Here is a 10,490-nt window from a genome sequence, read left to right on the forward strand (position 1 = left end):
TATAAAATAACCACACAAACGTCATCACTCTTTGGTAGTTTTATAGGTGCCCAGCAGAGGGCACTCTAAGCTGGACTTTCCTGCAGTTTTACTTCCATCCACTTTCAAACCCATCACATTTGAAAGTATTGTTGTAGCACACTCCTGAGGGACCAGAACCTCTGGGTCTTTGTTCTGGTTCCTCTCACATTGAAGTTACCTTCTTGTGTCCGGCCTGTGTGATGGCCGCCATGTCAAACAGCTGTCCGGTGTAATACTGAACGCCGCTGAGCATCACCACGGCGATGGACTCGCCCTCCTTCTCGATGGCTTCCAGGATGTCGGCGGTACGCAGGGTTGCTTCTCCCTGGAGGAACCAGAAGCTCTGAACTTTCTTCCAAACCCCTTAGAGGTGCACGTGGGCTCTGGAGAACACGCGTACCTCTCTGGGTGACAGCATCAGCATGCTGTGCTGAGGGTCAAACCCCCGCAGGCGGATCTGAGACTCCACGGCGTACTGGAAGCAAGGAGACAAACTCAGTTTAGCACCAAACCCTTCACGTTTTTAAGCAGTAAACTCCTGAAAGGGAAGCTGATTCAGAAACCTAGATGGATCCTGTCTGAGTTTGTTGATGGAGGAGGTTTACCTGGAAAAACTCTGCTCGGGTTTAGTTCCTCCACCTGAGAGTCTGAACGTCTGTCAGAACTGTTTCCATCAAAACCAGTAATTTCACTCAAAAACCCTGTTTCATATGGATGCTCTTAGACCAGTTTAATGCCTTTAAAATGCTAATTTATTGCATTAAAGTAGTTCTTTTCTTTTGTCAAACAGTTTTTTTTCATAATAAAATATATAGTTTTACAGGTGAAAGTCTGTAATTATGTGACAACATAACATAAAACAAGAGATAGAATTCAGGTTTTGCAGATTTCTTGTATTTATTTTAAGGACGACTTAAGTTTCAAAAGCATCTCCTTGTTGCTTCTAAGAGTCAGATTTGCTCCTATAGGTTAAAAAAAGGTTCCGTCAGTCGGACTCACGTGGTCTGAAGGGAAGGCTCTGGCCTCCAGCAGGATCTTGTGTCTGCTTGTGGTGGGTTTGTAGAAGGAGAGCTGCAGAGGGATCACATGTGTGTGTCTGTGCTGCTCAGCAGTCTGTTGGACGATTGGGGCCGTCTTACCATCAGAAGATGCAGGTTGACCGTCAGACCGTTCATCAGAGCCACTTCTGAAGTTTTAGCTCCTGAAAAAGAAAGAAAAAAGTCACATTTCGTGACCAGATCTCATGACCAGAAGGGTCGAACTTTCAGGTAAGGTTCTTCTTACCTTTCCGTCTCGTCGTTTTTACACAGAATTCTGGGTTTAAAGCTGAACGTTTATGTTGAAAGTGTCAAATTTTATAATTATAATATTGTTTCATATTACACCAGACCTGGTACAAACCAACTAAAATGTTTTTCTTTATTTTTACTTGCTGCTTAACACATTTTAAGAAAAAAAGTATTTCTCTGAATTTGTAGGTTTTTTTGTTTTGTAAATATATAGATGCTTAATTAAACTGAAACGAAGCTGTGACCCATAATTCTTGCCTTAAATGTCGGGGCTCTTGTGACGCCACTGTAGCCAATTATGTTGGATTTAAGAAGAAAAGTTGCATTACCTGCAATAATGTTAGTATGAATGCTTATGATGAATGTGTCGCTGAAGATACTGATTAGTATTTGCTGAATAATGTCTTGAACGTTTTGATACCAATATTGCTTGGGTTTAAAAATGCACAAAGATTTTTAAAAATTTCTTGAAAAAAAATAGTTAAAAAGTTTTTAAAATCTTAAGTTGCATAACATTTATGAATACCAAAAGTACAAACTTGAATGTCCTGAATGTTTTGAAACCAATATTGCATAGGTTTTAAAAAGCACTAAGATTTTGAAAATTTTGTGAAAAAAAAAATAGTAAAACTGTAAATTGCGTAAAATTAATGATTACCAAAAGTACAGGCATGAATGTCCTAAAGAGTTTGATACCAATATTACATATGTTTAAAAGTGCAATAAAAAGTTGAACATTTTCCCATTGAGTTTTCATGGGGATAGAAATGGCAAAACTTGCATAAAATCATAAAAACTGTACAAATACCAAAGATACAAGAAGGAATGTCGGCAAGCTGAGCATTTTGATACCAATGTAGGTTTAAAAGAGCACAAATATTTTTGTATAAAATGTACAAATACCAAAAGTACTAGCAGGAATGTCCTTAACGAGATTGATACCAAGACTGCAGAAATTGTGATTACGTTTTTACGTGTTAAAAAATGTACGCAATTGGAAATATGAAATAATTTAGCATTTTATAACTTTTAAGTTTTTATCTGGATTTATTGTACTATCATCATTTTGTTCCAAGTGTAAAATCAGTTAAAGGTGTTAATACTTCAGCCTTTTGGTCACAAGATTCAGATCTTTTACTAAGCTTGATTCACTGATGGATTCGTCTCTCATGAAAACTTTGTGGGTTTCTCACCGACTATTTTGGCCATGAGGTCCTCGATGTTGTTCTCGGCCCACGCCCACGGCCTGGACCCGTCCGTGTGACCGTGGACTCCTCTGTTTAAAAGACTTTGGATTAAAAGCAGGAAAAGCTTGTGTGATTTCACGCTACCATTTGGCGTACATTTTGGCCCACTTGTCCAGCTCCTCCTCCAGATATTTCCTGGCCATCTTCGGTTGAAGGCCCAGAGAGTTCCCACAGAGGTAGATGCATTCCTCACTGCCGTCTACGAGCGACAGGTCAGCTGCAGAGCCGTGAAAACTCTTCATTCATGCGTCCAAACCCAGACAGAACTTTGTGTTTGTTCGGTTTTTTACTCACAGACAGGAAGATCTGCGATTTTAGGCACCAGGAAATTCTTCCGGAGATCCTGCAGTTCATCGTTTTTGTCAAAGTGAGCAGCAACCTGTGGTGAGGAGGGACTGCAGCCCAGAGAGGAGGACACTTGCTGTACGGCTTCTCTGGGATGTAAACCCACAAACTTGTCCATTTAGGCTGAAACTGCAGTTTGAGGAACTTAATTTTAGCTCCAATATACATTAAACTGTAAATATTTCTGCTGTAACCTCAAGGAAAATGTGTTTTTTAGCCCTAATTCTCTGTGTTTTCTCTGGATCATCAATATGGAGAACTTTAGATAGCCAAAGGGCGACCCCGACTTAAAGTTGAATATTTATATCCTGGACGGCAAGGACCAGCTTGTTCTCTGAAATCATTAACCAACCCTGTCACACACTCAAAAACTCTAAAGTTTGCACCTAGTGTCCGTGAAAATGACATTTTGACTTTAAGAATTACCCCCCCCCCCCAAAAAAAAGCAAGAGAAACCATCTAAAAAATGAATGGGACTAAAATCTCAATGTGGCTCAAAACACTTTTTTTTCCTCAAAACCCCCTAATGAAACCAAAACACGCGTTTTGAATATTTCTAAACTTGGGATGGCCACAGAACCTACAGCTTTTTTGGCCATTTTGTGACTAAGTGTGAAAATGAGCAATTTTTACACAAAATGCTGAAAGAAAAGTTAATTTTGATAGTTTTGCACAAAAATTCCAAACACACACCACCAGGTTAAGTGTACGACTAGTTTTAATTCACCTTTGACCTCTGGAAGTGGCTACCATCTTGAATTTTCCCCCAAATTAAACCCCTCTAAGAGATTTCGATCTATCGCTTCCTAACTCCTCAAGCGAAAGTGAGAAGCTACTTGGAGTAAAAATGTTGGAATTAGAAGTTTTTTCATGGTGTTACCATGGCGACCTTGCAAAACTAGCACTCCCCATTTGCTCATAGATTTTTTTACCGGAATAATATGAAATTCTAATACATGAATCCCTGGCTCAAGCTGAACAGTCATATGATATGACTCTATGAGGAATGTGGTCGATATTAACAAAAAACTCTGTTGCTAAGGAAATCCAAAATTTTACTTTAGCCAATTCTTCTAAAAATTACAAAGATTTGTTCGTCACCCCCAGATGACAAAAAAATAAAATGGTTGTTATGGAGATAAACCAAGAGAAAAGCTGCCATTTTGAAAAAAGTGTGTTTTTTTTTACCCTCAACAATTTGTCACTTGTGGCCCCGACCAGGGTGGAAAAAAGGGGGGCTGTGGGTAGCCAGTGAGAGAGGGTTAAAAGGAGGGGAGGCATACGACTCCACTTACAGCTTTAATTTGTCTTTAAATACACCAAAAATCCCCTTCACATTATTGAAAAGCTCCCGATGTCCTCTGTAGATACCAAAATGAGTTCATTCAGTCAGATTTAGTGGTTGGGAGATATTTAGAAAGGTTCTCTACAGAGGACACATTTGCAAGAGTTAGTGTTTCTCCTTGTTTTGTATTTGTTCATTTAAGAGGAAATGCTCATCAGAGTCAAGTGCAGTTCGTACGTCGGTATTTGACGAGTTAATTTGATTGAAACATCTAAACAGCTCTATGTAGAACGTAGAAATGTAGAAGCTTCCGTTTTTTTCTTCAGCTGTGCTGTTTCAAAAATGTTCTTATCAGAAAGTGAAAGTTGTGCAAAAATCTGAAACTCACATGCTCTTCCTGTCAGGCCTTGTCTCTGGAGGCAACAGTCAGACAGACTGAGACAGTCCTCAGAAAGACCTTCAGCCCCTCCAGATCTACTGTCCGGTTAATGATTGTTGTGTTCGCTTCAAAGCATGCAGCTAAACTGATCACTCACTAAAGTCCTGTCACGTGCAGCCGCAGTTCTTCCCCTTTTTTTGTCCCAACGTTTGGGTAAAGAAACAGTTCTGCTGAACATCTGATTTGTTGATAAGCGGATGTGGAACCACGTGGCAGAAGGATTTCTGAGCTTCTGGCACAAAGGACAGCGCTCAGGCTGACTTTGAACCATCAACATTCATGATTTCCACTCCGAGGGGTCGGGAACGGAAAGAACTTGTTGGGTTGGAGTTTTTTGGGGTGGAGCCAAGAAGAAAAAACTTTATTGATGCATTAAAATCTATTTTCAGTTCAGTTTTATGACTTGTTATTTCCCTTGTCTGATGTCCTAGTGGTGTAGACCTTCAAAGCTGTAAGAATCATAAGCTTTTCTCAAAGGAACTCAAAGGACATACACAAAAACTTCACAAACCCAATGATTAAGAGACCGTAGAACATTTCATTGGTGAGTTTCTGTCAAGCTCAAAGGTTGACAGTTTAGTTCTTGAGCTGTATAGTTTCAAAGCTCATGGTCAAAGTCAAAAGCACCATGAACAGTGTTGTTGAGTAACCATGTCACCATAATGTTCATATACTTAAAATCCAAGTATTTTACAACTAGAAGTCATGATTCAGACAGGAAACTAGTGACTAAGCATCAGCAAGTCCAGCCACTCTCAGCAAGTCCCATAACCCCCTACTCTCACTTCAAGAGACGTTTCCTTTCTTGATCCAGACCTGGTGACAAGCAGGACTGGAACCCCTGCACAGCACCAATGGCGTTTTAGAGTCGCACTACACAAGTCCTTCTCACTTAGAATGTTCTCGTGGCGCTTTTGACTTTGAGGTTTCGGCAGTGAGATTTAAAAGTGTACAACCCTAGAAGTAAACTCACAATCTTTGGGTTTGACGGCTGTATACCGACTGTGTGAGTTAGTTCTTGAAGCTTTTGAATTCCTTTAGGAAAAGTTCAAGATCTGGCATTTGAACCTTGAGTAACAGAATTTCAGAATCTCTCAGACAAGCCTTCCACACTTTAGAAAGTTCCCATGGCACTTTTGACTTTGAAGATATAACTTGGGGCTATAAATCCAACCAACTCGAGGAACTAACAACCTTTGAGTTTGACAACAGTCCACAAACCGTGAGAGCTATACAAACTGTACGGAAGAGCATTTTAAAAGCTTTTCATCTTCTATTTTTAGTTCCTTTAACCCTCGTGCCCTCTTATGGGGTCCAGATGACCCCAGGGTTAGCCCTTCCATGACAAAGGTGGACAAGATTTCATGTCTGTCATTGGACACCAGTAAAGATCGACAATCATTGGAGAAAAAAAAAAGTTCAGCGCACTCTTGTGGGGTCCAGACGACCCCACTTTTAATGTAAACAAGCCAAGGAGAGCGGAAGGGTTACCCCTTGTGCTATCCAAGATATGTTGAGAGTAGGGTCATCTGGACCCCACAAGACTTTCTTTTCCAAGGATTTTTTATCTTCACTGGTGTCTGTGGAAGGCATGAAATCCTGTCCATATTTGTCGTGGGATGGATAACACGTCAATGTAAGCCTTGGGTCATCTAGACCCCATAAGATAGCACAAGGCCTATGAAAAGCTTGTGTATCTAGGAACCTTGAAGATCTGAGCTATTGTCTCTATGTACTTGTTATCTTCAGAGAAGTCTGTAGTTTCTAGGTTCTCTGTGGTTCTTCAAAGGTCTGTGGAACCCAGAACTAGAACCTGGTTTGTGGTTCATGGTTACGAGGAAAAAGACACAAAGTTTGTTGATATGCAGCATCTTTATTGAATCCAGGAACTGTAGGTCTTCCTCTCACGGCTGGAGTTTCCTCCGGAATCGTAGGACTGCCAAGCGCTCGTTTGCGGCTCTCGCGGACAAGCAGGACACCCCCTGCAGGCCGGACTCCCCCAGCACCCGGATGATCTCCTCTGCCGGGATGGAAATGTTAAGGTGGAAGGGGCTTCAATGATCAGATATTCTTCTGCTCTGTAACAAACCTGGATCGTTCTCGGCGATGGTGATGAGGTAAAAGACACCCTTTAAGGACAAAAGCTCCCCAACCAGAGGCAGGAATCGGTCCGTCACCTCTCTGCCCCGCTCTCCGCCCGCCCAGGCGGCTTCAATCCCCCTGCTGCCCACCTGGAAGAAAAAAATACAACAATTCACTTTGAGGTTTAACCGTCTGCAATGCAAACTGTACACACCCACCTCCTCTGAAGGAGTGACCACGTAAGGAGGGTTGAAGAGAAGGACGTCCACCTTCCCGCTCAGCTGAGGAAGAAGACTCTCCACCTGACATGGGAACATGCACCAATCTCAAACTGCGACCATGACGTGGGGTATTGCTGAAGGTCGTACCAGGTCTGTGACGACAGGCTGCAGGGAGACGCCATTGCAGGACGCCGTCGTTGCTGTGCACTCAGCTGCTGCAGGATTCACGTCTGTGCATCTGAGGACGACAAACATCTCAGACTTTACAAGCTTCAGGTCAGCTGCATCAGTGAGGTGGAACATTTGGGTGATAAAAGAGCATTTGTCAAAATAAAACATTTGTGTTATGGTTGCTTATGTAAGAAAACATTGTTTTTAAAAAGGAAATTTGATCATTTTAGGACAGCAGTGACATCTGCTGGGCAACTGAAGCTATTACAACGATACATTCAAACAATGCAAAAATATTCTTCATAATAAAACTACACTTTTCCAGGTTTTTTGAACAATCGAACAGTTTTTTATGATACATCCGTGATCCACAAGGAGGCTGTCCTTCAATCTAAAATCTAAAACTACTAAAGTCATATTTATCTCTAATATTTATAAAAGCAGGACTCTGCTGCTTCTAGATCATTCAATTTGATGCACCAAGGATGCTTCTGGAAATGTCTTTCATAGTAAATAATCCAACAATGCACAATTTTTAAGAAACTTAGTTCATTTGGCTATAAAACATCACCAAAAATAAAGTGACGTAACAGCAAGTCCACTGTTTTACTCTTTGTTTTACCATACATTTTATAAAAAAATAAAAAACATGCCTGTCTTAATCATTTAATGTATGCAATTAGCAATTTAATTAGAGTTATAAATGTTTTAAACAAAATAAAACAGAATAAAAAACAAAGAAATGTTGTTTGGATAATTTTTCTGTTACATTTTCAGTGGGTGCTGTTACGCTGTGGCGACCCCGAAGGGGATAAGCCGAAAGTGAACTACTACTACTCGTGATTTGGTTTCTAAAACAGACACAGTGTTTGGGTTTTGGACATGACTCATAATTTGGTTGTTAAGCATGACTGATGATTTGATTTTAAAACATGACTTTTTTTTACATAACAGTATTTGGTTTTTAAACATGACTCGGGTTTTTAGTTTTTAACATGACATATGATTTGATTTTTAATATGATTCGTGATTTGGTTTCTATAAGAGCCACTGTATTTGGGTTTTAAACATGAATTGATTTTAAACATGACTCAGGGTTTTATTTTTAACATATTTCAGCATTTGGTTTTTAACAGGACTCAGGATCTGGTTTTCAACAAGACTCCGAATTAAACTCGCATTTCTGAACATTATGCTCACATGAACAGAGCCGAGGGTCCGACCACCGATGCCAGGAACGCGGACACGACCCCCGAGCCGCTGCCCACCTCCACACACACGTCCGGGCTGCAAACAGCGGCGACAGCAGCTCCGTGAACAGGAGAAATGAACCACAAACTTTGCGTTAAAAATGACATCACACAGATCTACTTGTTGCTCCGCAGCGCCTCCGCGTCTCTCTCCAGCGCGTTGATGAGCAGGAACGAGTCCTCCGCGGGCTCGTAAACATCCTGGAAGTCCCCGCGGCCAGCGTGGGAATAGTCTGGCGTGGGGAAACTGCTGCACATCACTCCCCACGCGAGTCCCGCAGACTCGCTCACACCGGGAACAATCCGAACATTCCTAGTGTCTGAGTTTCAGCTTGATTTACCCGCACGCTAACATGCTGAACTACTACTTCCTTGTTTTGCAGTGACGTCATATCCGTCTTCCTCCTTCTTCGCCAACGTCTAAGGTGCTATACTGCCATCTACTGTGCAGGAATGAAAACGTAAAAAAATGTTTTTAGATCAAATAAAATAATAATTCAAATGAACATTTACAAATGATATATATATATTTATGTATATATAATTTTATATCGAGGGAAGTTAACATGTCTGTTCAACCTTTAGCTGAAAACTTCATAACTGAATTATCACAGCAGTTTATTTAAATATAAATGTATTCTCAGGTTTAAAATATGCTGGAAAAAAGGTTCAAAGATGTTTATCAGAAAGTTTCCTTTTGTTTCAGTTGGTTAAAAAAATATGGGTTTCCTTGTAGAATTTTCAAAATAAATCTTTCCTTTATTCATTTAGAAATGAATGTCCACAGAGAAAAAAAATCAAAGAAAACTACCAAATATCTGAAAAACAAACTGTAGAATTTGTTTTATATTTTCATGTTGAGTAAAACAGATTTTTTTTATCTTAAAAAATATTTTTGGGGTAATTTTTTGTGTGTTTGTGTCACGGCTGTACAGTGAGAACGTGTTTAGTTTCCTTAACCGTCCTCAGATTAAACGCTGATGAAAGTTTAAACGCTTGTGTTTGTGTCCTTCATCACCACAGGAGCAATAACATGGAGCTCTGCAGCGTCTCTAATCAATTCCTCATGCTCTTCAAATTGCATCTGGAGATGCACGTGAGGACGCATGTTAATGACAGGAGCGAGCAGCACAAAGCAGAGCACAGCCCGGGACGGAAAAAAATAAAAAATAAAAAAGCGGCACCTGATCCAAGCAGCTCTCACCTCAAAATGATGCTCCAACAGGAAACTCTACTGTCATTCAGAGGAAGAAATTCACCTGAAGAGGTCACCTTGACTGTTGAGAAATGAGTTCAGTCTGTTATAGAAACGGTTATTGATTTTAGTTAATTATAAAGAGCTCATCAGTTTAATGTGCATATAATAAGTCCACAGTCTTTTGCGGTTAGGCTCTGAGCTGACTACAGCTTAGGATGAACTTGGACCACACATGAATGAACCCTAGAGGCTGATGGTGGTTAGAAGTCAGATAAAGGATTGCTCCAGGTGGAGAACAGGGTGGAGGAGGGCTAACCATTCATGAATTTAAAGACAAAAATGATTGTGATTGGCTGAGAAGAAGATGGGCTATTGATAGTGGTGTGTTGTGAACAACCCAGATTACCTGTGACTGAGGTAGCTCTACTTACTGAAGATGTGCCAGTGCTTCAGATGATAGAGCTAAGGTGTTCCACAGGGCTCCGTATTTGAGCATCTTCTCTTCCCTTTAAGTGGGAAAAAGGAGAAAAAAGATGATAGCAGAGGAAATTATGGTTTAAAGTGATGTATATTCTTCATTTTCAGTATTTTTTTTCAACCTTCATTTTGTTTAAAAAAAACTGCCTTAACTCTTTAAACGCCTGCTAAACCTAACAACAGAACACATTTGGAAAACATACTAAAAGCACCGATTGTGTATATTACTCCCCCAAGAAGATAAGAAAAATAAAAAAATATATTTTTCATTTATTTTTGTCTTGGTTGGGTAGTTAACCAACTATATATATTTTTTTCCTATCCTAAAATCGTTTCCAGTGCTCTTTTAATTTTAGTTATGGTGTTTTTAGCCAAAATTGAGCAAGCTTATAGCTTCAAACTAGCATTAGCGACGCAAAAATAATGACAAGCAATATTGAACCAAACAAGCCGTTTAAGCCAGAA

General features: G+C 40.2%; 2 protein-coding genes across 2 annotated transcripts in view; both read right to left on the reverse strand.

The window, feature by feature from the left end:
• kynu (kynureninase) overlaps window positions 1-4,726 on the reverse strand; it is a 7,407-nt gene extending 2,681 nt beyond the window's left edge. The window contains exons 1-8 of the mRNA XM_024294584.2: window positions 4,576-4,726; window positions 2,852-3,031; window positions 2,654-2,774; window positions 2,504-2,586; window positions 1,161-1,222; window positions 1,021-1,092; window positions 422-496; window positions 200-346 (exon numbers count right to left, since the gene is read on the reverse strand). Of these exons, the coding sequence (XP_024150352.1) occupies window positions 200-346; window positions 422-496; window positions 1,021-1,092; window positions 1,161-1,222; window positions 2,504-2,586; window positions 2,654-2,774; window positions 2,852-3,020 (729 nt within the window). The 5' untranslated portion in view covers window positions 3,021-3,031; window positions 4,576-4,726. The remainder of the gene's footprint in view (window positions 1-199; window positions 347-421; window positions 497-1,020; window positions 1,093-1,160; window positions 1,223-2,503; window positions 2,587-2,653; window positions 2,775-2,851; window positions 3,032-4,575) is intronic.
• A 1,753-nt stretch (window positions 4,727-6,479) lies between these two features.
• n6amt1 (N-6 adenine-specific DNA methyltransferase 1) lies at window positions 6,480-8,762 on the reverse strand. The gene is made up of 6 exons (XM_024294202.2): window positions 8,472-8,762; window positions 8,301-8,387; window positions 7,077-7,167; window positions 6,927-7,010; window positions 6,716-6,857; window positions 6,480-6,646 (listed from the first exon to the last, which is right to left on the reverse strand). Exons 1-6 carry the CDS (start codon window positions 8,606-8,608, stop codon window positions 6,531-6,533), a joined length of 657 nt encoding a protein of 218 aa, XP_024149970.1. The 5' UTR covers window positions 8,609-8,762; the 3' UTR covers window positions 6,480-6,530.
• Window positions 8,763-10,490: the final 1,728 nt, after the last annotated feature.

This window comes from Oryzias melastigma, linkage group LG2, assembly GCF_002922805.2.
Source record: "Oryzias melastigma strain HK-1 linkage group LG2, ASM292280v2, whole genome shotgun sequence".
Taxonomy (NCBI): Eukaryota; Metazoa; Chordata; class Actinopteri; order Beloniformes; family Adrianichthyidae; genus Oryzias; species Oryzias melastigma.

What these genes read in the sequence shown, in the direction of transcription:
- n6amt1 (XM_024294202.2), bottom strand. Translation starts at nt 8,608, where the DNA reads ATGTGCAGCAGTTTCCCCACGCCAGACTATTCCCACGCTGGCCGCGGG. An exon ending in GGACCCTCGGCTCTGTTCAT is followed by an intron (nt 7,168 to 8,300) that starts GTGAGCATAATG and finishes TGTCGTCCTCAG; the next exon opens with ATGCACAGACGTGAATCCTG. An exon ending in TGGTCACTCCTTCAGAGGAG is followed by an intron (nt 6,858 to 6,926) that starts GTGGGTGTGTAC and finishes TTTTTCTTCCAG; the next exon opens with GTGGGCAGCAGGGGGATTGA.